The sequence below is a fragment of the Lepidochelys olivacea genome (assembly GCF_965140295.1).
Source record: "Lepidochelys olivacea isolate rLepOli2 genome assembly, chromosome: 2".
NCBI lineage: Eukaryota > Metazoa > Chordata > Testudines > Cheloniidae > Lepidochelys > Lepidochelys olivacea.
Window position 1 is genome coordinate 110,939,758 of NC_140412.1, and position 26,740 is coordinate 110,966,497.

General features: G+C 39.4%; 1 protein-coding gene across 2 annotated transcripts in view; it reads right to left on the minus strand.

Annotated features, from left to right (window-relative positions):
* Window positions 1-26,740, minus strand: part of RANBP9 (RAN binding protein 9) — a 71,181-nt gene that overhangs the window by 25,771 nt on the left and 18,670 nt on the right. For both annotated transcript variants that reach the window (XM_084619220.1, XM_084619221.1), the window contains exons 3-8: window positions 16,590-16,642; window positions 9,802-9,969; window positions 7,200-7,222; window positions 5,302-5,486; window positions 2,458-2,570; window positions 157-265 (exon numbers count right to left, since the gene is read on the minus strand). In XM_084619220.1, the coding sequence (XP_084475346.1) occupies window positions 157-265; window positions 2,458-2,570; window positions 5,302-5,486; window positions 7,200-7,222; window positions 9,802-9,969; window positions 16,590-16,642 (651 nt within the window). The remainder of the gene's footprint in view (window positions 1-156; window positions 266-2,457; window positions 2,571-5,301; window positions 5,487-7,199; window positions 7,223-9,801; window positions 9,970-16,589; window positions 16,643-26,740) is intronic.

Genomic DNA, 26,740 nt, shown 5'->3' on the forward strand with positions numbered 1-26,740 from the left:
GAAGATAGATCTAGCACACAGAAATGTTAACTAAATAAGCAGTTTCTAAAAATTCTGTTGAATTTAAAGCTTTCACAGGACAAAATTAATTATGTAATATCTCCTAAGACTACACAGTTATCTATAGACAAACATCTACATAACCTGAAGACTCACTTTAATGCAAATAAGAGATTAGGATTTCTTTCTAGTAAACTTGGATACAACTGTTGTGTTGTTTCAATGGCTTCTCCCATTCTTCCTGCTAAAACCAATTTTTGAATTCCTGTTCACCAAAGCACAAAAAAGTAAGGTTAAATCTTGCACAGTGTAAGGATTCGTATACAACATTAAATGATTAAAAATACCACCAACATGAATCAATAGGATTTTTACCAAAAAATTCACAGAAAGAAATGCATTCATTTCCTTGGAAATTTTGAAATATTTTAAGAGTTGTATTTATTTTACAGATATTTATGAGCATTATATACGTTATATATTGCCAGCTGCTTTGACAAACACACTGAACTACCAGTTACTCAAATAGCTCATTTAAAGGAAGATTAAAAATTAAGACATTCATAGAATATCAGGGTTGGAAGGGACCTCAAGAGGTCATCTAGTCCAACCCCCTGCTCAAAGCAGGACCAATCCCCAATTAAATCATCCCAGCCAGGGCTTTGTCAAGCCTGACCTTAAACTTCTAAGGAAGGAGATTCTACCATCTCCCTAGGTAACATTGTTGTGAGTATTTTATTTTTAACTGATATGTCTTCATAAAGTATGCCCACACTGCACTGCTGTCATTTGCAAGACCAGGAATACCAGGTTATATCTAAACTATGAAAAATGGTCAAGTTTAGATTGTGTTTAGTTAATATGCTAGCTAAGCCCAACCTAAATGTGACCCCTCATCTAATGAAAATCAGAGTAACACCTTAACTTAATTTTCACCTATTTAATTTACAGCCTAAGCTCCTGACTAGACTACAACTCATCCTGCTAAAACTGAACTAAAAGTGTTGATATTTTCCAACCGTAAGCCTGACAAACGCAATCTGCATCTAAACAGCACGTGCTAGCTAAGCCTCTACCACTTTTCCTACTCAAGGCAAAGTCTACGTCTGTGGTCCCATTCAAGTTAACTGACTAGTAAACCAGAGCTGATTGTCAACGTGATTGTCAACATTAGTCTAGACCAGTGGTGGGCAACCTGCGGCTGTCAGGGTAATCTGCTGGCAGGCTGCTGCAAGACAGTTTGTTTACACTGACCGTCCTCAGGAACGGCAGCCCGCAGCTCCCAATGGAACGGCGAACCGCAGCCATTGGGAGCAGCAGGTGGCCATGCCTGCGGACAGTCAAAATCAGCAAACTGTCTTGTGGCCCGCCAGCAGATTACCCTGACTGGCTGTGTATGGCCCGCGTGCTGCAGGTTGCCCACCACTGGTCTAGACACACCATTAACATTTGTTCCAGGATAACGCCAAACATGTTTGTGTCCTTCCTTTCGAACACCAGTGTCATGGTAGGTAATTCATAACATTCCTCTTCATTAAACTAGTTCCAAAATTAAACAGTACTTTCAAGATTAACAAACCAGTGGCTCAAGAATCCATGATTCTGCAGAATCTGCAGAAAAGGACCTGGGGTTACAGTGGACAAGAAGCTGGATATGAGTCAACAGTGTGCTCTTGTTGCCAAGGCGGCCAGTGGCATTTTGGGATGTATAAGTAGGGGCATTGCCAGCAGATCGAGAGACATGATCATTCCCTTCTATTAGACATTGGTAAGGCCTCATCTGGAGTACTGTGTCCAGTTTTGGGCCCCACACTACAAGAAGGATGTGAAAGAATTGGAAAATGTCTAGCGAAGGGCAACACAAACGATTAGGGGACTGGAACACATGACTTATGCGGAGAGGCTGATGGAACTGGGACTGTTTAGTCTGCGGAAGAGAAGAATGAGGGGGGATTTGATAGCTGCTTTCAACTACCTGAAAGGGAGTTCCAAAGAGGATGGCTCTAGACTGTTCTCAGTGGTACCAGATGACAGAACAAGGAGTAATGGTCTCAAGTTGCAGTGCGGAGGTTTAGGTTTGATGTTAGGAAAAACTTTTTCACTAGGAGGGTGGTGAAGCACTGGAATGTGTTACCTAGGGAGATGATGGAATCTCCTTCCTTTGAAGTTTTTAAGGTCAGGCTTGACAAAGCCCTGGCTGGGATGATTTAGTTGGGGATTGGTCCTGCTTTGAGCAGGAGGTGGGACTAGATGACCTCCTGAGGTCCCTTCCAACCCTGATATTCTATGATTCTATAGTTGTGCATTAATGCACTGAATTATAATGTTGTAAGATTGTTGAAAGGACATTCCACGATGAAGTTTCATAGATTAAATTGTAGGGAATTGTTTTTAATATAAGAGACAATTTAAAGTTAATTTGTTTTAAAAAGCATGCAGTGTACTTTCCAGCCTTACTTTGTCTATTTTTAATGGAGGCTAATTCTTCTAGTACAGTCTGGTCTGTAGATCTGGCAAAAGCCTCTGCTGTTGCACAGTACCCATGATGAACTAAATAAGATGAAACCATTCTGAGAAGAGAATTCAAAACAGTTAAAATATGCAACATCATTTACACCATTATGCAGGTAAAATAAACTGAAGACACTTTTCAAATTTCAAGACAGCTCAGCAAACAAAATCACTTGCTTGACAAAAGCAAATAGTGGAATTAGTAAGATACCTAAAACAGAAATATATATTTGCAACATATAAAAATGTCCTATCCCATCTAGTCATGAATACATTAACTGAATCTATTTGATTTCCTTCCCAGAAGAGCTAAGCTCCTTGTTAGAGCATATTCTTACTTGTACTTGTTTTTCCAAACTATTTTTTTAACATTTCAATTTAGATAGAAACAATTGGATTTTTTTTAACTAACCCCATTTGTTAACCCAAGTTATGATCAAATTACATATTGATTTTTTAAAATTTATTCCTTGCTCATGAAACATGTTGGACTTAAAGCCTTGTGAGGCCAAATCCTGTATTAATCCACAGAACAGATACAGTATGCTCAGTAGCAATAAGAGTTTCTCCAAACAGCACCAAAAATGTTCCACAACCCAGAACTGGCATGAAATTCTGCATATGTCTACACTGCAAAAGAGACCTGCAGCATGTCTCAGGTCAACTGACTCAGGCTCATGCCACAGGGCTAAAAACAGAGTAGATATCTGGGCTCAGGCTGGGGCCAGGACTCTGAAACAGGGTGAGGGAGATGGGTCTGAGAGTCTAGGTTCCAGTTTAAGCCTGAACACCTACACTGCTATTTTGAGCTCCATGAGCCCGAGTCAGTGGACCCGGCCTCTGAGACTTGCTGCTGTGGTCTCTCTTCTTTCCTTTTTTTTTTTTTGGGGTGGGGGGCCAGTATAGACATGCCTTATGAGTAAGAGGGAAGACTCCATGTTTAAGGAAATCTGTGACTGTGTCGATACCAACACGTGTCTACTGGCAACTAGACAGACTACCAACCCAGTTTAAACAAGCTACAGAGTAGCCGATTGACTTGCACTCGCTAGTGACATTGGTATGAATTTGTACTTATAACCCAACTATTGATCTCCTGCAAACATTTAAGTCCTTGTACATAAATTAAACATGACATAATGGGTTTACTCATGTGCATAAAGATAAGCACATGCATAAGTGTTTATAAGATCAAGGTCCTAAAGGAAAAGCCTTTAACAGATTTTTAGCATAAACATTGGTGCAGAAAACAATCGTGGTGGCAAGTGGTTCTGATTCTGCATGGTGGTAAAAAAATTCAAATACTTGTGACAATTCACTTAATCACATGAATTGTAATTGATCCTAAATATTGTATTTAAGGTTCTGAATCTAAGTACACTGAGAATGGCAAAGTAAGTTATATTGCCCCTTCAGTAGTTTTATTAAAATTAAAATGCTTGTTTGGCTGGGAAAGACGACAAAATGGTGTCAGGTGGTGGTGAACTAACAATATAGTGCGCATTCACTTGAAGACCAAAATGTGTTCATTGTGATGTTCCCCCAGCCAGTGAGTCTGCTCAAAAAATTAAAATTAATGCCACATTAATACAAAACACTGTTGTAAACAATGCATTCCAGCAAGTAGCTGGACTAATACAGCCAAATTTACAAGTTCTACTAACATTGTGAGTGCAGAAAGAAAGAATACCATAAAATAGGTTTTCAAGATCTGATTTCTTTAGTTTAAGTGAATTTAGTGCTTATGAAAGAAGGGGGAAGCTAGGAGAGAGCAAGCGAGAGCAGCGGCAATTTTTAAATTGCAAATTTCATCCCAAAATACTTTACAAAGTTAAACAAGTTACATATATGGATCGCTTCATTTGCTTCTGAAACGGCTACTATTCCACATCACATAACACAAACAATATTGGCACTGAGTAAAAACCATATCCAACTGAAAATACACGAGAAATTCAGGCATTTTTAATTTAATTACCTGAGTTAGGCACAAAAAAATTTATATTCAATAGCTATAAATATATACACACATACAAATACATATATAGCCATTCCACATAGACTACCTCAACTCACAAGTCTATGTCCATAACCTGTGTGTATCAGTTTCCATATCCACTCCCTCTGCATTCAACTTCACTTGTCATTTCAGATTGACTTTTCTTTGGGGCAGGGACCAAGTGTATTCCATGTTTTGTGAGGCACCTAGCATGCTTTGGGGTGCCAGATAAATAGTTATTAATCTCCATAGGCCGTTCAGTCCCCTGCTTCTCCGCTGAGACAGCCATTATCTGTGTCAATTAATGTCAAGTTGTTGTAGTAGTTTTTTAAAAACGAAAACAACTACAGTTATTTCTTTGATACAGATACCTATCTACCAGGAACTGAACTGAGAGAGATTTCTACATATGCCATCCCGATGGCCATTCAACAGAATGAATTTTCGGTCACTACTGATCAAGGATGCATTTGAACTGGTGACCAAGAAGTCAAACGTCATATAGCTTATTACTAATTTTATATACCAGCAAGCTGCCCTGATGACTCTTAGTGGTAATTGTAATTACTGTATCAAAGAATGCGCTTCATTTTTTACCATCATTTCAAATATGACAGGAAAAATACAAAGTTCTCATGAACATTTAAGAAGGGTCTATATTTGTTCTAAAACTATTCCAACTATTTGAATTTAATTAGGATTTCGTACAAACATTTTTTTTAAATGCCCATTTTAAAATCCCTTTTAGAGAATTTTAATTATACAGTCTTTAAAATCCCTCTAATTCTTACTTTTGAATCATTGTCTGCCATTCTCCTTCCCGATCTCCTATAGGAAATCTGTCGATCTGAGCCTGAATTTTGGTTCTCCATTCTCGCATATAGTCTTCAATATCAAACACAAATGGATGCTGCCCAAAGTTAGCATCTACCACTTCTCCTGGTGTTTGAAGCCCTACTGTAGGGTACAAGTTTGGCTGCAAGAGATTTTTTTTTTAATCAATACTTTTTCCTTTTACTCCAGATTCCCCCCCCCCTTTTTAATCACCTTCAACATCCCCACCCACATTTATCACTGGGGAGAAGTAGTACTCAGTCTCCTAGCATTCCCAGTGGTTAGTCAAATTTTAGTAACTGATACCAACCTCAGCAATAGGACAACATACAACTCTGTCACCAGTGGGAGAGGAAATAAAACACTGCCCATTATTTTGAGATCCATACCTCAACACTGGTAATTCCTCATCAAACTAACAAATGCAATTTTTAAAGCATGGTTAACTTCACACTTTTTGGCTTCAATTTTATGTTGAAAACATGCATCTCCAAGTTAAATAATCCTGGACTTTTAAAAAAAATTGATTTCTAAACAAGAGCAAAAAAATTTAACACAAATTTATAAAGTGGGTCATTTCCATTTTCAGGTGTACCACCACTAAAATTCAGATGTTTTAGCAATGTTTAAGGTAAGAACTGAGCTAGGGGAAACTCCTTAGCTTCAAAATTCAAGTATAATGCCTACAAAGAACCATAACAGTTCACTAAAACTCCCATGATTTCTTTGATTTGTATCTAAAACGACTTCAAAAGCATTTGTCTTCTAAATTCTATTTTCTTTTCAGAGATTGGCCTTCACAGTGAACTTTTAAAATATGGTCCCAATTCCCAAAGGGGTAAAATCTGTTTTGCCAGCACTAATGCGTTCTAGGATCAGAGTGAATTTTTGGATGCCAGTAGCGTCTCTTCAGCTTTTTCTCTTAGGACCTAATGGCACAATGATGCCCTCCAATAGGATTTTGTGTCTTAATCATGGTCCTCTAAATCACAACACCACCAAAGTCCAGATTGAAAATGACGTGAATGACAGAAAGGCAAAAAAAGAGACGACATGGTGTAACCATAGTACAGGGGGGCCTTTCATATAGAATGCTGCTGGAGAAAAATCCAATCAAAATATAACTAGAGCTTATAGAATTTTATGCAGAATGTCACCATATTAAGGTATTTTTAATTTATTTAAAATAGTTTACATACTTTGTACTATGAACTAAATTACAATTAGAAAGCCTAGTGTGACTAGTATTGACACACATTAAAAATAGCCTTTCTTGGAGGAAATGCCTAAATTTGATATTACACACACAAAAGTTGGTGTTTTAAGAAGCCTTTGCATATAATGCAGCCACCACTTGTGTCTGAACAATGGACATTTGTGCTTCCAACTCAGGTATTCTCAAGAATGAACACACAGACACACATACTTCTGTATTTGGGCATAAAACTATGACAATATAAAATAAGTTAGCTTTATCATTATTGTTCACAGATTATCTCACAACCAGTTGACAATCAAACAAGGTATATAAATAAAATTTTTAAATTATGTATTACATTCTCATCTTGATTGTCTGGTCAAAATCCTCAAGAAAATGCCCTGATACTAAAATCTGAACAGAGAAAAAATAGTAACTATTTGCTTTTCAGTATTAGTATTTACAGATACTGAGTTTCAAGTTTTTGCCTCAGTAATATTTGTCAAACTGAAAACTAGACAGATAAAATGATATAAAAAGGGCATAGTGCACATTTCCAAGAAGTATAAGCTAGAAAAGAACAATCAGTACATCTGAAACAGCTATTTATAGTATACAGAAAAATTTATTTTCTGTTTGAAAATCCACTTATCTTACCGGTAGATCCGTGAAAGCAATACCTGTAATAAAAAGAGATGCATTAAAAATAATTTTTCATGTATTTGTATTCAAAATGTACTGGAAAAAGTTGAGCAAGTAACTTCCTAGAGGCTTTTTTTGTTTTGGGTTTATTTGTTTTTTTAATTTAGTATGCAGGAGCAGTCAAGTAGTCAGTTAAATTTGCCAGATCTCATAATTGTTGAAGGGAATATCTAGATGCTAAATATTTAGTTTCTCTAATAGTTATCTGTTACAGGTTTGCAAAAACTTCCCAGACCTGCCTCAAAAGTAAATATGACAGGCATGCGGACATCCATAATGCTTCTGCACAAGTTAGTATAGTAGTAACAGGAACCAAAAGGTCAGTATATGGCAAATAGAAAAGAAATATTTTCAAAAGATAAACATTAAACTACCATACAAAAATATGCAGACCAATATTTTGAAACTTGGTAGCTTAAAGCTATGTTCTCTTACCAGTGTTATATAGGACTAAGTATAGATCTGACAGCCTATCTTTAAGCAATCAAGTGTGAAAATTTTGGCCACAGCTGACTGTCTTAAATGCTACGGAAAAAAGTACCAATAGCATTTTCGTAAAATATTCTGGCAATGTACAAGGTCTGTCATATGCAACTATAATAACAAGATGAAAGTTTACTGCAAAGAAGTGTCTCCTACTGGCAATGCATTGTACTTTTCTTGTTTGCAAAAATTAAAGCAGAAGTAGCATATTTACCAGAGGCTTTGTTGAAAATTAATTTAGTTCTGATCCAAACTAAGTATTCTATTGGAGTTAGATAAAGTCAAACCAGGTATTTTAGTATCTAGTTATAAAATATGAGAAGCTGATAAATGACAAAACCTGATAAATGATAAAAAGGGTAATTTTGTAATTTGCTGGGATTAGGAAGGGGAAAAAAAATCTAACCTTTATATGTTCCCAGTGCTTTAGGTAAATTTTAGAAAAAGATTCCAATTTCAAATAGATTCTTTTGAAGAAGTGAAATTCTGTATCTGAAACCCATAGGGTGCATCATAATTTCCTTCTCCTCATGCTGTAAGGATTTTATTTTTAACCTTGCTACTAGTTGTCCATCTATGCTGACAACTCAAGTTTACTTCGGTTTTATTTCTCCATCTGCTATACCACTATAATCTCAAATGTACTAGGACAAAAAACAAAGCTTCTAATCTTTCCTCCTAAATCAAACCCCATTTTCCACCACCGTTAACATCTCCATCCTTCACCATGGAGGCCCTCAATATAAGGATCACTTTTGATTCCTATTGTCGTCTTTCTCCCACCCAAACTGTAACCAAATCCTGCTAATTCTTCCATCACATCCAAAAGGCTAACTTGCTGTCCATGTCCTAATCTTCTCTTGCCTTGACTACTGGAACCTCTTCCTCTTTGGACTTCTTGACTGTCACCTCCTCCTCCAATTTCTCCAGAATGATCTCTTATATGTTGCCCTGATCTTAATACTCCACCCCCTCACTTTTGCAGCCTCCCAGCAGCTTTCCATCACTCTAAATAAGCTTTTTGTTCTTCCCTTCAAGGCCTATATTAAGCTCCTGCCTAAATCTACAGCCAGTTTCTTTATCAGTCCCACTCCTACCAACAAAAGACATCTTAACTCTTCTTCCCCTTTGTCATTTTCTCACATTGTCTAAGCCTTATTCTGTTAGCCCCTATTTCAACACTCTTCCAAAACCTATTCACCAAGCCACAACCCTCTCCTTAACCCACTGCTAATACAAACATGCAAGACATGAGGAAAGAAAAATATCTTTGTGCACTAAAGTGTGTGCAAACTACCAGACAGGTAATTTATGCAGGATTAACACCACCCATCCCTGCTGTGCTCATCCTCAAAGTTTCTGTACAATGTGGTATAATGAGACATGATGCTAAAACATACGGTGAAGGGTTAACTGCCATAAATTTGGGATGGCCTATGTAACTAACTTGTGGCTTTGTTCCAGCTCTAAATGGCTTGGGAACTAGTTACTTGAGAGATCATCTTTCTTCCAGGTGAGATAAGTGAATATGCTTTAAGATAAAGCCCCTTTGATTTAAGGGTTATGGAGCTACTGGCAGTGTGCTGTCCATAAAGGGACACGCACTATTTGAAATGCATTCTCCTATGCTCTGGGACAAAGGGTAATTAGATTTGTTAGCAGACTTCATCTAACAGTAACACAGTATATAATTAAAAATTCAAAAATATAAGCTTGAATTTAATTGCAACAATTGAAGACTAGAGACCTTCAGAAAATTCATATGCCAGATCTTAGTCACCACAAGTTGAAATATATGCAGATCTCCTGGGAAAGATGGTGTGGGCAAACCCTCCAAATTCATGTATAAGGTTTTAATGTTGCATTAATAAGTTTTTCCATTTTTCTTATCAGCTAGTTTAAAGCCCTGCAGTATAAAACCCATTTAAAAAAAATCAGTCCATATTTAAGGTGCTTATGAATCTTAACTCCAATGTCAGGGGCCGCTTAATACAATTTTAAGATTTTAAACATACAAAAAACTGCACTAGGTTTGTTGACATCAGCTATCATTAGCAGTGATTGTTTTCCATACCCAAACTGTGTCCATTCTTTGTGTAGAAGCAGGTATTGTTGATAAGGTTTACACAACAACCAATGACATCACCAGTTGTAAATGTTGGGCCATAGGGTTGTCCAGTTCCAGAGGAACAAAATGAATGTCCATCATCTCCATGGTAACCATATGAATGTTTATCCCAACCTAAAACAAAGCATTTCAAGTTTTATTCACTTGTTTCCGCTACAAATTAATAGACAAAAATAAACATATACAGCAAAAGTTAGCTTGTTACAACCCAAGCAGTTTTTTTATTAAGGTTGATTATCACACTCACCATTATTCCTGTGAAACGGTAAAATAACCGTTACCAATACACATAAGACAGAAAGTGCTAAATTAAAATGCTCTGGTTCACCTGAATATCATCTTCTTTCAAAAATGGTTGAACATAAAATTCTATTTCAAATAGACTAGTCAAGAAAAAAAGGGAAAGTGTGGCAAAGACTGTCAATTCCCTCTCCCTTTTTAAAAGATTTGAGATTCAAAATTGTCAACATTTTACAACTGACCAGATCCACTGTCTGAATGTTAAAGCTACCTGCATGTCTGGCATGTCCCAATAAAATAATGAGGTTTCCTCTTAATTTCCCACATTTTACAACATCCATACTTGAAGGCACACGTCACTGTCCCATTCAGACTGTCTAAAGACCCAGACATGTCTCTGGAGAAAGTCACGGCCACTCTTGAACATCCTTAATTGTTGTTCAGCAGGAAGCAGCACAACCTCCACATAATAGCCAAGCCCACAGACTGTAGTACTACTAGCCTTGCTGCCCTAGAAAACTTCAAATGCAGAAGTGAACTCAGGGGAAAAAAGTCATTAACACAATATAATCAAGGCGGCCTAATTCTGCATGTGGAGAAGCTGCAGAATAAATAAGTTTCACACAACTGCACACTTTCTTCTGTTTTCAAAAGGAAAGTTACATATGAAGCAACTGTAGCGTTCCCTCAGTACAAACACAAAAAACTCTCTGGAAAGGAGTGACCTTCTAAGCATCAGGTATGCTCCCTTACAGATCTGACCATCCGATGCAAGGGTATATAAAGGAGCTCAAATCTCAATTCCAACCCAGTTTCATTCCACGTAATCGGCAACTCCAACGGACTCCAAATAAGCGGGGCATGTGGCAGGAGCATAGCTACGGGGGGGAGCGGGGCAGCGGCCACTCACCCACCGAGCAGAAGTGGCGCCTTTTTAATTACATGGCACCTTTACAATTTTTACTCACACGGCTCTGGGTCTTGGGCGACAGGTCAGGGAGAGCAGAGATAAAAAAGGCACCCAACTCCCGGTACTTCAGCAGCATTTCGCCGTCGGGTCCTTCACTCGCTCCGGTCTTCGGCAGCGTTGCGGTGGCGCGGGGTGGGAGGTGGGGAGGTGTCCTTCAGTGCCGAAGACCGGAGCGAGTGAAGGACCCAACGCTGAAGTGCTGCTGAAGACCCATAGCGCTGCCAGGTGAGTACCAGGGAGTGGCACCTTTTTTAATCTCCTCTCACTCCCCACCGTTTTTTCCACCTGGCTACTCCACTGGAATGTGGATCTATAGACAATCTCCCTAAAGATCTTGGGAGTAATTTCATTCTCCTGAGTGCTATCCGACAGCCCCGCTCATGGGAGATTACCCAGCAGTAACTGTCAAAGGAAGAGTCACAGAATTAAAGTTTCAGGACTGCTCTCCTGAATTTTCAGGATTTTTTTTTTTTTTTTAAAGAATACTTATCATTGAGGTAAACATCAAGGAAAGCTGAGTACTAGCTCTATAACTGCTGCCCTCTAAAGAGAGCAATGATGTGTAAATATATTAATTGAGCTCCAGGTAGCAACTTTACACATTTCTAACAGGAACATTCTTCAGACATGCTGCAGAAGCTACTCTGAACCTGGTGAAATATTTTACAAAAGGCTTCAGCTGTTGTCATACCTGTACAGGCTTCATATAGCTGGATACAAAGCCTGATCCATTTATGAATCTGAGCAGAGATGCATATTCTCTCAATTTACGTGCAGATGCCACAGTGCTGAGAGGCATGCATATAGATTTAATCCTGTTTAGATAAAGGGCTCCTTTTAACACTGACTATGCAACCTGGCTTCTCCTATCACGTCATGAGGTCTAGGGAAAGAAAGTGAGGCTGATGGATTGATTTAAAAAGACATTTCAAGACCACCTTAGTTAAATATTTGAGAATGCAGGACCACTTTATCCTTTGAAACACCAGATAATGAGGATCAGTCACCAGAGCTTAGATCTCTCACATTCTCCCAGCTGATGTTATAGCCACTTAAAATGCAATCTGTATGGCTAGATGGTACAAAAAGCATTCTCGTAAAGATTCAACTGATATAGATTCAATTTACAAGAAGGTGGTGGCTCCTAAATGCTTAGGAGGAGGAGATAGTCTTTTCTTTGTTAAAAAAGTCTCTGAACTATGATGTGCTAATTATGGGGCGCTAGTATCTGTGTATTGGCAAATGGTATGCAAATACAGCTCTCAGATTGACCCTATCAGCATTCAAGGATAATCGAGAGTGCTTGAGAGAGAATCCAAAATGTAAGGAACTGTGGGAGACAATGGCGCAGTTCTTACTGGAGTTTCACTAACAAAGCTTTGTCCACAGCTGTTTCTTGTGGAAGCATTAAGACCCTCTAAAAAGACCTAATGACCTTCCAGGGGGAGATCAGTATCCAAACTCAGCGGTTTAGCACAATTAGGCAGCCAGGCTGAGAGATCCTGTGAAGAAACCTGACCTGGAAGTTATGAATGAAGATTCTGAAGAGTTCAGAGGGGAACAGGAGGTTTAGATAAAGGTCACATGGTCTAGGAATTAGTACTGGTAAACCCAGATGTGAGACTGTCCAAGTGAGCTCATCCATCCAACCTGTGCCCAATGCATTTTTCATAATCACAACTGATACTAAAATTGAAAGGTGTTCCCCTCAAGACAATCTGGTATTGCCTTTCACTACACATTGAGGGCCTGTTATCACAAAAGATTCAAGTTTTTCTGTTGTGTTACATAGAAGCCATAAGATCTAAAAATCTGCGGTCGAAGTTCAGTGTTTTGCAGTTAAAATTTGCAAAGATTACGGATTTCAAAAATCTCTTCAAGCCTGACTCTCAGTAAATTGACCTCTGCAGAACTTCAGTATGGAACAGCTCCTAGTTTCTCAACCAGAGACACTGGAACAAATGAATTTTTGGAAGGCAAACAGCACTTTCCATAGAGATTGTGCTCCTCAGGGGAAGCAAGAATGGATTCCTCCCGCAGACCTACAAAGGTCACACAGTTCCTCTCAAGGGATACTGCATAGGGCATGCAGATCTGATTGAGCAATTGACACCAAGAGAAGTGACACACAAGGAACTAAGATGCTTTGTATTGAGGCATCACCTTCACAGATTTCTAAAGATCCCTAGCTTCCTTTTGGCATCAAACTCATCTGAAATACCATTCCATTGTATGGGGCTGTACTTCTTCTGTTCCTTTGGCAGGCTAGACTGCAGGCCCTTCAGATCTGCAGGTACCAGATTAGTCAGATTACTCAAATTTCTTCTAAGCACACCCAATAAACTCAGATGAGTCTGATCAAAAGTGGCAATCATCCTGAGAGATAAGAGCTTCACAGAGGTACCAAACATTTTCATACTGAAGAAAGAACATTGCTCAGATTGAAGAAAGAGCATTGCTCAAACCCCCACACATCTGAGTTCACCAGGAAATTCAACAAGAAATGGGAAAAATAAACTGCTAACGAATGCAACAGGCTAGGCTGATCTACAAAGTGTCACAGAGGCAAACAGAATATTAAAGCTTTTAACAGTACTTACTATATTAAATTATAAAAAAATCTAACGATAGTGGTGAGGTACAGAGAAGAAAAGTCTTCCACACTCACAGCAGAAACAGTCAGAAAGGAACTGTGATGAAGTAGGGCATATGGCTCCTTTGCAAATCTGAATGTTCAGTGAGGTATATAAAGGAGCCTGTGCACTGCCTTCACAGGTCATTGCTTTCTATGGGGTTCCATGCAACTAGGGCAATATGCATATCCTGAATACGGAGATCTACACTGGCCATACTTTAAGGAGAAGTAAAATTTATGAAAATAGTTAACAGAAGAATATGCAGCAAATTCACAATACAAAGCATTTAAGGTCAGTAAAATATGGTAAAAAAGCCCTCTCATACTTTGGTTGTACTGATTTAGGACTTAACCCACACTGTTTAAATATAATGGCTTCACTAGACACCACTTTAATTAAGGGCCTTTCAGAAAATTCAACACAAAAATACTATACTAAAGGAAAGCTACATGAATTAGTAATACCTTTGAGAATTCTTTATTCTTATTCATAATTTTGAATACCCACCAATAATCCACTGACTTCACAGCTGCTACCCACATCACTGGACACTGGCATTATTGTACTCTTGACGGGAGGTTTAGACTGAAAATGCAACTTGTTTGGATGCATCAGAAACTGGAGACTACAGATGCTGTAAGGCTAATTTAACATCTACATTTGGTTAAACTTAACCAAGTTTTTTTAAAAAGTCTTGTCTCCTATTTCTTATGTATTCAAAAATGGGAGCTGCATTCCTAGTCCTACTCAAAGGGAAGCTATTTTAGTGATCAGAATCTTACTGTATTACACTGAAGCTTTAACATAACATTTTAGGTGAAACGTAAACACACTACAATTCGGGGAAATTACGGTTCCCACAACAGCCATACTTTGTCTGCATGTACATATAAGGACATTTGACAGCACAGACAATAAATGTTATATATTACACTACAGGATCAGAACTAACTGTCAGAACTAACTTGTTTTGCTAGCCTCTGAGCACTTAAAATCTCAGCCATAGGATTACTAATATTTTTCTTATTAAAAAAAAAGTTAAAAAAATAGGATTTTTTAGGCCAATATGATTTGAAATAGCTAAGTTTAAAATAACTGAAAAGCCAGGTAAAGTATACACTAACACATCACAATGTGTTGACACTGTACAACAATATTCCATGTATTTGTATTAACATATAGGCCCTGATCCTGAAAAATCAATGAACTACTTGTGTGATCACAGTTAAGCATGAGAGTGTTGGTACCACAGAAGCTGACTCTGTGGGTGGCTCCAGGACTGGAGCACCCATGGAAAAAAGTTAGCAGGTAATACTTTTGATCGCCCCGCTGATCAATTCCTCCCCCTCCCTCCCAGCACCTCCGGCCCACTGTGGATCAGCTGTTCCGCGGCATGCAGGAGACACTGGGAAGGAGGGAGAGGAGTGGGGACGGGGTGTGCTCAGGGCAGCGGATGGAAAGAGGCAGGGTGGAGGTGGGACCTTGGGGAAAGGGGTGGAGTGGGGCGAGACCCGGGGCTGAGCAGGGGTTGAGCACCCACAGGGAAAACTGAAGGCCGGCACCTGTGGTTGGCACCATACTGTGCATTCCTTAACAGTCTTGAAATAGATAAGGAAACCATGTTGGGACAAGAGTAGATGTTCTGCTCTACTCTTAACAATGATATACTTTTGATTACAGCAGGGCATCTCTGTTACCTATTAGAAAATGACGTACTACAAATCTGCAGAGCAAGGAAGTATTTTGTGATTCAGGCTTTCATACAACTGCTTACTTTACCAGATTTGTATTTGTTCTGTAGCTGAAGTGTCTTGGTGGCGTTCTAAATAGGAAAAGTATGATGGATATTAACAGGCTGGATTGATTAAGTCAGTGATTTAAAAATGAGCTATTTTAATCATGATTTAAATCAGAAAACAGGGAACACTGATTTAAATAATCAGTTTTAATTGTGTTTTGCATTTGTATATTATTTTCCTAAAGCAAGGTTAGTAACCAGTAAAACACTAAGTAAATCTTATCTTCTCACACCAACTTAATATAGCTCTTACACTACATCCGGTGCTTTCTTCACTAACTAGCAGGCTACACTATATCTAAAACATATATTGATGCAGTTACATCGCTTAATAAATAAAAATTAGAATACATGTAAGTTAAGAAAATGGTGAATGATGGATTTCTTATTTACTAGATTTTTTACTTGTGATTTGTGTTCAGTTCTATTCAAATTCAACTAAAATGCACAAAAATGGCATTTTATTTTTTTAATTAAATAAAACTAAATGTTCTGGATATATAAGAAAAAAGTTTTGTATTTAAAATTAACTCATTTATTAAACAAATTAAGCATAATCTATAGTGAATTGAACTGACTGCTCCCAGATTCTTAACCAGTGATTTCTACCTATTCAGTAGTTTGACTTCAAAACTTAGTCAACAGTACATGTTTAGTGCCAATTTTTTATATTTCATTTAAATTATCTTAATATATTATAATAAGCAGAGACTTTAACATAGGTTTCCAATTGCGAAGGAAATTTTAAACAGATTATTAAAAATAAGTCTGTATTTACTTTAAATCAAAAGATCATATTTAAAATAAAAAAAATAGGGATTTTAATGTTATTTGCTTTTATCCACTCTGGATTTTCATGCCCTGAGAGCCAAAGTACAGTGACCATGATTAAGAATTAACTTTTTCGGCTGAAAGCTCTACATAGCAGCAAGGACTGTCTTTATATAGTATTATGCCCTGCTAAACATATTGTCGATGCTCATCAGGATCACACATTTCAAAATATATTTACTTACTATATTGTAGAACCATTAAGTTAATTATATTGTTTAATTGTTTCTAAAATCAAACACATAAATATTAAACATACCTGGTAGTCTGTTCATATTTACACCTTGAGCAGAAAGCCCAATTCCCATGTAACTGTAAAAATCAAAATAAAAACAAACTTATCTTTCTTTTACAATACAAGAATAAAAATAGATGAAAGACATTTCCAAGAAACACTATTCTGATTAATCTAGTTCCAGATAAATTGCTGAGAGATCATTTCAGACACTGGCAGTGCAAACTGGCATAGTGGCAGTGCAATCAAAACAGGAAAGACATTCCCAATGTATTTGTTGATCTGGTGTATCATGGATGAGGTACTTGTCCGTGAGGCAGGAATAATTTTGGAACAAGTTCCCTCTCCTTCAAACATCTCAGTTTTTATATAAAAGTTCTAATGGAGGCCATCAAGTTGACAATAGGGCCTTGCTTCACTAGGCCAGTAACTGTTGCTATGAAGAGGGGGAAATCAAAGCAGCTTTGCTAAAGAGAAGGCAATTCCAGAGAAAGATGAACCCCTGGAGAGTCCACCAACCCCTTGAGAAAATGCAGAGACAAATTACTTTACCAAATACACACATTTATAGACTACATACAGATTTAGAAACATTAATGTATATTTTTAAAAGACATTTATTAAAGTCAGTCTAAAAACCCTAATCATGGTCTTTGAATGTTGTTTGCCAGAAGCTGGGAACTGGTAACAGGGGATGGATCACTTTAGGATTACGTATTCTGTTCATTCCCTCTGGGGCACCTGGCATTGGCCACTGTTGGAAGCCTGGGCTACATGGGTCATTGATCTGACCCAGTATGGCCATTCTTATGTTATTAGCAAGCAAACTGTTCAATTTATTGTGGTTTTGAGAATAGTTCAAATTAGTTCACATAATATAAATCAGAGAGACAAGGTAAGCAAGGTAATATCTTTTATTACATCAACCTCTGTTGGTGAAAGAGAGAAGCTTCTGAGCTACACAGGTCTGGGAAGGTACTCAGAGTTGGTCCATTAAAAGCTATTACCTCATCCACCTTGGGTCTCTAATATCCTGGGACCAACACGACTACAACACTGCATACATAAATCAATCAAGGCATAGTAGCTAATGAACAAAAAAAAAAAAATATTCCCTAGGCCAATTTGAAAATAGTCTATACTAATAAGCTTGTTCTTAACATTTTTCTCTTTGTATACATCTGATTTTCAGATAAATTTTCTATTATGAGTACAAGTTAACTAGATATTTTAATTATAACTACTAACTGGCCATGGGCTAAATGGCCTGAAAGTGACCAGTACATCATAGATGTAACATGCTCTCTTGGGGGAATTCAGGGTTCCCGTCACGTCTCCCGATCACCACAAACAATTAGCTGCTTCCCTGCTGCCTCATGTATCGCTACATGCAAAAACATTCCCTCCAGTGATGTCTGATGTATCCCATGCACACCCCTAAAGTGCTGACAATCTATGATGGAACCTCAGCACTTCAAAGATGAATGCCATAGTTTCTGATACAAAGAAGCTGAAGCATCAGTCAGTAAACAAAGGGGTTAGGAGTTGGACTTTTAATTACATTACTGAGACACTGATCAAGACGGAGTCAACATAACTATTCCAAATAACGTAAATGGAAAAACCTAGTTTTCCATTAAATATGTAAAGGCATCAGATTTACAAGGCCAGTCTATAATCCCCAATATATGAAGGACTCCAATGTGAAAATTTTAAATCTGTCCAAAATACAACGGACAAGAGGGTTTTGTAAGCAAGTGTAAAGGATACCATTTAATCAGTATAAATTTAGATAGATTTTTTTTTGAAGTCCAACTACAAGAAAGTGTCCAAAATTTAAAATTAACCAAAATTACACTAAAAACCAATTTTTCAGCCTGGTAGTCAAATTTTTATATCAGTATTTTATAAAGGAATAGTACTAAGATGATGTCAAACTGCAGGATCAAAGACTGAGATCAAGTACACTGAAACTTGAGACTGCATGCAACATGTTGGTCAGAACTTCCATTTAATCTGAAGGAGCAGATGACGTTCCTGCCTCTGAAGATAAAAAATTTTCTGCCCCCTTCTCCCCACCTCATATCACTTTTAAAAGGTGGCTCTATGGATATTAGTCTCAAAAAGGGATGTGTCATTTAATATAGCTGTAGACAGTGGTTTCATCCGGTGAAGAAAGTGATACACTAACTACCCTGCCCCACTAACCGTACTGTTACTGTAGGATACCATGTGAGTCCCTTAATACTGCTAAGAAAGCTAAAGGGTTTCAGCATAGCGTCTTTACAGAAACTAAAGTAAAACTAGACAGTATTTCAATTAATTTATATTATTGTAGAAATCTGGAAAAGGAAAGGATGAGCTAGAAATCAGTCAGAAGTATGTGAAATCAAATATTGACAAAAGACAGTTAACCTCAACAGGGATCAATGCATCTGTGAAACAGAGAAGAAGAAAAAAAAAAGAGTCTGCACACTTTGGTTCTCACTTTTAGTTACTGAAAATCACAACTTCTACACGGATTTCTTATTTGCATACTAAAATACTGCATGTAAATTAGTTGAAATAATAAAGCTTTTGTATTTTTACTTGTTATCCAGCACCTAGAGCTATGGATTAAGTGTTTTATGAACTGAAAGATTTAAAAAAGTATAAATATTTGCCCAGAGTAATTAATTGCTTGTACAAAGAAACACTCAGATGAATTGTACAGTTACTTCCCACACCCCTAAGGTTCACATATCAAGAATTTCTATAGTTTTGGAATTGGAGTAAAATTAAGGGCAAATCTATGGATTTAAGAAGGGCCCAGAACAAAAGGATGACAAAGCAAACAGGCAACGGCAGGCCAGGACCAAGGTGCAGAATGGGACTCTAGGCTGTTGTCCCAGGCAATTACTGCAGCACTTACAAGAAGCACTGGCATAAAGTGGGGCTCAGTTTAGGAGGCAGTCACAAAGAAACCAAGGGACAGTTACCCCTCCCCCACTCAGGGCATGTCATGGCATAAAACAGTCCATGTAAAGATGGTGAGAACAACAGGAAGGAGCATGACTCACTTCAAAATGCAGTCAATCTGTAGACCAATTTGACTAAAGAACGTGGGGAGGGTGAGAATGAGAACATAGCTACAACTCAAAGATATGTATATATTTTAAAGAATGCAGTTCCCTCCTTGCCTCTTCCCCGACCCAAAATCTAGCCCCAATTTTGGTACTGATATGAGTGGACTGAGGAAGAGGGTGGGTTAATGGAGAGTGTCTGGGCCTTAAACCAAATATCTGGAAGGCAATCATGAAGTCATACAGTGCTAGAAAGACTCGGTATGAACTAATATTTTAAAATACAGTGTAATCTTAACCATACATCATATACAATCATTTTAATCAGCCCATGAGAAAACAGAATAAAAGCTTAAGGTTGGCGATAGAACTAGAGGTGAAATGCTGATAAGGACTATTCCTAATAGTATTTAAATGCTTTTACATTTCCCTCTTTTTAATTTAAACACTTTTTCTTGAGGTTTCCAACTAGTCACGTAGCACAAGAACAAACTGTCTACTTGCACTTCACCCAATATATAAATTTCTCAGAATGTTAAGGAATTACAAAAAGGTTAAGGTTCAACTATTTGAATTCTCTTCTTGTAAAATTTAATCTGCCAAATGGGTAGCCATAAACAGGCCAGTGCGTTTTTTCCACTAGATTTAGGTTTTGTCTACACTTTCAAGTTGACCCACCACAAATTTGATTGTTTCACACTGAAGTTATTGTTTATATATAACAACAAAATATATTGTTGCGAATCTGGCCTTTGAATATGCATTAACAACTTTACTTTGGAAGCGTGTTTGCTGAGGGTGAAATCCTCCCTCATCGCAGTAGAGTAGGTGTGGATGCATCTCCATCTCCATTCTGTGGCAAATGCTACACAATTTTACTGCCAAGTCATCCTGCTGGTATCCCATGCTGCTCTGTTGACTAACTGGGTCGCCTGCCTCTTTACCTGTGTGCCTTCTACTGCTCCAGAATTACCCTGGCTGGCTGTCACCTTGCAGTTTAATCACTGGCATGCAGCCAGTCTTTCCTTTGCAATTCCACCTTGTGTGGGTTTCAGATACCTGTGTTATTCTCCTGATCATCGATTAGGCAGTCATACCTCATGCATCAGTGTGGTCTTGTTGTGACAAAGATTTCCACTTCATTGCCCTTTGGAGAGAGGTGTGTGTAATCATCTGAAGTAGAACCACCACAACACACAAGTATACCAGTAGTTATCCAAACAAATGGAGAGAAAGCACAACAGGGATTCAACCCAGTGCTGCACTAAGGAAAAGGAGATCCAGCTGGGCTAAGAGTATAAAGAGATCTTAGAGGTTCTGTGGCTACAGTGACTCTCATATATCTGGGAGAGATGCCATCACTGAGCTACTGTATTGTGTGGACACCAAAGAAAACCCTGCTGACAGTGGAGAGGATGCGGAGCATGCAGATAGCTATACTGAACCTCATATCCTGTTGCTATGGCAGATACAGAAGTGGACTCAGTCCCAGAGACTCAGGAGCTGAATGAATCACAGCCAGATGTTCCTGCTGCATCACAAGGAGAGAAAAACTGTGGAGGGGAACACTAAGTATTGTATATTTTTATATAAATTTATGGGAAAGAGGTTTTGAGCAACTTACTTCTGAGTACAATAAGGATGCCATAATATTTGTCTACAATCACATTGCCACCTGAACTTTTACACCCCCACCCCTCTTGGTGAAAATGGAGGCCATGGCCAAGAATATATAAACTCAGCCATTCTCCCTCCCCCCCCCTTTGCTAACTCAGCCACCACTATCTTGCTGCCTCCTTTCCCACACACCTTACCATGGTGTGTTTGTTGTTGTTTCCTCCCCTACCTAAGTATGCCCCCCACCAAAGACAGCAGCACCATGGGAGTTAGTAAGTTTTAAAAGAAAAGCACTTTTTATCATAGCAGGAAATACAGAAAAGAAAAAAAGCAATGGATTCACTTTTATTAATGCCCAGTTTTATTATTGCCCTCTCCACTTTTAGCTAATGTGAGTCATTATGAGCTAACTCAGACAAGGCTTGGTACAAAAACATTACAAAAATTAAACGTAAAGCACTATAAGAATTTAACCCACCACGTACAGAAAAGAAAGCAAAAAAAAGTTTCTGGATCTTAGTTTCATCACTGCCATCAGCCTTGAGGCAATGCAAGTTATTATGAGGTAAACTGACCAAATCATGCTACATCAACATCTCAAAAAGAAAGATTTTAAGGTACTTTAGAATTCTGCAGTAGTTCCAGTGTGGGTGAATTTCATATTTATTTTGCAGTACACTTTATGCTGATCCTTGGGTGTTACAAAAGAAAGTTTAAGACAAAGGTAATACTCCAATTTAGCACTGAGATTACATGGCAATAGAGCAATCTCAGATAGCTTGTGGATCTCTTCCACTGCTAGACCTGCTCTGGGGTCACTATTCTGGCACATAGTAGCATGGCATATTTTTCCGGTTTGTCCATTGCCTTTCTGAAAAATTTCCTCCTCCGATTCTTGTGGACACACTTGAGTGTAACATCCTCCATAGCAGGGGTTCTCAACCTTTTTCTTTCTGAGGCCTCCCACAACATGTTATAAAAATTCCATGGCCCATCTGTACTATAACAACTGTTTTTCTGCATGGAAAAGCCAGGGCCAGCATTAGGGGGTAGCAAGCAGGGCAACTGCCCAGGGCCACCAGGGCACAGTGAAAGTAAGTTGCTCAGGCTTCAGCCCCAGGTGGCGGGGCTTGGGGCAGCAGGGCTTCGGCTTTCTGCCCTGGACCCCTGTGAGTCAATGCTGGCCCTGCTTGGTGGACTCCCTGAAATCTGCTCGTGGCCCCCCAGGGGACCTCGGACTCCAGGTTGAAAGCTGCTGCTCCATAGTAAGCACAACCTACAGAAGTGTAAAGTCAATTAACTAGGCTGAATGATGCTTCCCCCCCACCCCCACTCTGCCAGCAGCATGCCAGTCTGCACCTTTTATTTATTATCCTCCTAGTTGTGGAGCAAGTAACTCCCTGCTGCTGCCTTCATACCACAGGGCCAATGATCCTACTCAAAATGGGAATAATTTGAAAGTGTCTTACCATGTCCAAGCAAAACACAAAAAAGCCCAAGGGATTGCAATTCCAACATCGGGGGGGGGGGGCGGAGAGTCAACATTTTAATCACTGTTGGCATAAATACTACAGATGGAACAACAACTAGTTTTTTCCCCCCATAACTACTGAGACTTTGAAATGACCAAGGACAGGATGCTAACAAAGTAAATGCCTGTCCTATATAGCAGAAATAGGTGCTCAAGAGAGGGCATTCAAAGAGCTCTTGAACACATCCAAAGAGAGGGACAGAAAGATGTGTGGAGGGAAGAGCTCCTGAAGCATGACAAAAAGAAGAGGGAGGAGGACAGAAAAATGGCTAAAAAAACTTAGACACAGGTGCTGAATATGCTGGAAAGATCATCCTCCTGCAGACTAAGGCATCTGTGTTCAAGGACTCAGCCACATTCTGTGCCTATGTCACAACCTGTGCGTCCCCAGCAGCCCTTTATCTCTGAAAATATCTGAATTGTGGAACAGATCATTCAGTACAACCTCACCCAGAAACCGGTCTTTCAAGGCATTCTGTGCCACAAAACAACAAAGAAAATGCTGGCTTTGGGAGATACCTTTAACTCCGTCACAAACTAGGGAGATGCCATTCTACCACCATGCCACTCCCCAAGATACAGAGAACAATGTAAGGCCCTACATACACATATGTATGACCTTTACAGCAAAAAGGTATGCTCACTTTTGTTTTAAAAACTTTGTTTTCATTTACAATGTTCCAAATAAGGTGTACACTTTTTTAAATGCCAAGTTTATAAGGTACTGTTATTTATTAAACATTCATATTTGTACAGTGTATATGAAATTAGCAACATGCTCTGTTTGAAAATACTCATACATTTCATACCATGGCAACAGCATATTTCCTACAAAGGTAGGTTCCTATTTCCTACTAGAACAGCCATATATTCCATGTTACGGGCGGTTTATTTCATAGTAAGCTCACCACAGGTTTCCTACTAACGTAACCCATATTCTCTCCTAAAACACTCAAATACTTCATACCAAGGCAGCCAAATAAGTAAGATAGAAGCTATGCTCCTTGGAGATAACATTGTTCACAATTGTCCCTAAACTCAAAGTAAGAACACAACTCATCCCTAACACCATTTTCTGACTTTGCTGACAAGTGTGAGACAGGATCCAGTGGCTGGAGGTTGAAGTTAGATAGATTCAACCCTGAAATGAGATTCAGTTCCTTGGTGGGATTGTGGTTGACCACTGGTGCAGTTTACCAGGGGTGGCAGCAGACTCACCATCGCTTCAAGTCTTTAGGACAAGACTGGATTGTTTCCTAAAAAACTTTAATCCAGCTTCTGGGGGGGAATTCTACAGCCTGGAGAGGGAGGGTAGGGAGTGGGCTGTCTGGCCTTGGTGATCCCCTCTAGCCTTGGAATCTATGACTATAAGATCTCCACCCCTACTCCCAATCATCCACTTCCTTCACAGGCCCAGGGGAGAACTGGATTGCCTGCATTGCCCTCAAGATGTTCTTAACATGTGCAGCTCTGCATAAAGAGAATGATAAACCAAATCTTATGCTTCAGGACTTCAACCAGTTGCCTGAATAGCTCAGGGAGGTTTCTCCCCCCTCCCACTGTGCACAATTGACTAGATGGATCCCTGGGAAGAAGGAAGAGTTTGGTTTTGCCTTCCAATTAAGCTTCAGGGACCACAGCTGGAGACAGAACACAAGACAAGGTGGACCAGTGTTCTAGGATGGTACAGCGAATCCTCTTTCCAGATGCCTGGCTTGTGTTTTGCTCACATGCTCAGGGTCGCAGTAATTCACCAGAGCTGGGGCGAGCAAGGAATTTTTCCACCAGGTCAGATTGGCTGGGATCTTGGGGGTTTTTCACCTTTCTGTGCAATGAGGTGTGGTTCACCAGCTGGGACCATATGGGCATCTCTCATCTAATCAATTCCCTGCTATTGCAGGGGCCCCAATGGCACCTTAGTCTCTCCTGTTCTCTGCCTGTGGCACACAGTAAAGTCTCCTAAGAATGTAGACACTTTGGTCTAATGTTTTTGGGTTTCATACAGAGATACCTGAGTGATGTCTAGTGGTTTGTGAAATATGAGGTCAGACTACATAAGTGGTAACAAGAAACTATTCTACAAATACATTAGAAGCACGAGGAAGACCCAGGACAGGGTAAGCCCATTACTCAATGAGGGGGGAAGACAATAACAGAAAACATGGAAATGGCAGAAGTGCTAAATGACTTCTTTGTTTCAGTTTTCACCAAAAAGGTTAATAGCAACTGTGTGTGTAACGTAGGCAACGCCAGTGAAAATGATGTAGGACCTGAGGTTAAAATACGGAAAGAGTTACTCACCTTGTGCAGTAATGATAGTTCTTCGAGATGTGTCCCCACTATGGGTGCTCCACCGTAGGCATGTCTGCGTTCCTGCACTTCTGATCAGAGATCTTTGGTAGCAGAGTCTGGCCCACACATGCACTCTCCCCCCACTTCGTGCTCTGCCTCGAGGCTAACTAGCACTGCGTGGGCAAACCACCCTCAGTTCCTTCTCTGATGCAGAGTCCCTATTGAGAACTCCAAAATAGAAGGGAAAAGGAAGGGTTGTGGAGCACCCATAGGGACACACATCTCAAAGAACCATTGTTACTCTTCTTCGAGTAGTGAAGCAGAATCCCCCATGGGAAGTTGGGACTTTGGAGTCGAGTCTGTTATGGATGATAATGCTGCAGAGCCAAAGATAGCATCGGAAGCAGAGACTCCACTAATGTTCTGCGAAGGTATACACAGATGCCCAGGTCACTGCCCTGCAGATTTCCAAGATAGGAACATTCTTGAAGAAGGCGACAAAGGAGGAAACTGATCTTGTGGAGTGTGTACAGATTGCAGACGGAGATACCACACTGAGAACATGATAGCAATGTCTAATATAGTTCAAGACCCATTTGGAGAGTGTCTGGGCCAATATCGCTGTGCCTTTAGACCTTTCCACAATGGAAAGGGAAAGCTCAGAAGATTTCCTAAAGGCCTTCATCCTATCCAGGTAAAAGGCCAGGGCTCTCCTAATGTCTAGCATGTGCAGTATAGCCTCCTTGTTATCATGATGAGGCTTAGGGTAAAACGTCAGGAGGTGGATCAGATGGTTTATATGAAAAGACGAGGTCACCGTGGGGATGAACTCTGGGTATGACCCAAGGGTAACCTTGTCTTTAAAGAATACTGTTAGCGGGGTGGGCGGGAAAATATGCCATTAGTGACACTATTTTCCCTATTCTCCTTGCTGAGGTGATGGCTACCAGAAAACCTATCTTCATTGACAGTATGTGAGCAAGCGGCCACAGGTACAAAAGGAAGTCTAGTAAGGCTCTTTAAAACTAGATTTAGGTCCCACATTGGAGTTGGATGTCTGGGTTGGGGAAAGAGGTTCACTGTGCCCTTGAGGAATCTCTTTGTGGTTGGGTGTGATAAAACTGAGTAACCCTCTACTTGTAGATGGAAAGTCAGCATGGCTGCCAGGTGTACTTTGAGCGAACTGAAGAAAGCCCTGACCCCTTGAGATCCAGCATGTAGTCTAACACCACGAGGAGAGTAGAAGATGTTGGGGTAATTTGTCTGGAATTACACCAAACCTGAAACCTAGTCCACTTTTTCAGGTAAGTATGACGGGTAGCCAATTTTCTACTGTATAGTAGTATTTCCTGTATCTCCTTGGAGCAGGAACCATGTTGGAACCATGAAGGACCCAAGCCTTGAGACGGAACATCCATAGATTGGGATGGAGAATGTGTCTTTTGTTCTGCGAGAGGAGGTAAGGTGTGGGTTGAGGAGGGATCTGTGGACATGTCGCAAACTGTGACAGGTACGGGTACCACATCTGCCTCAGCCCAGGTGGGAGCAATTAGCATGACATTTGTTTTTTCCCTTTTTATGTTTAACGGGCCTTTCAACAGCAAATGGGGGAAGGCATATAGAAGGCCCTTGTTGCATGGAAGAATGAGCATGTCCCCTAATGAGTGCTGTTC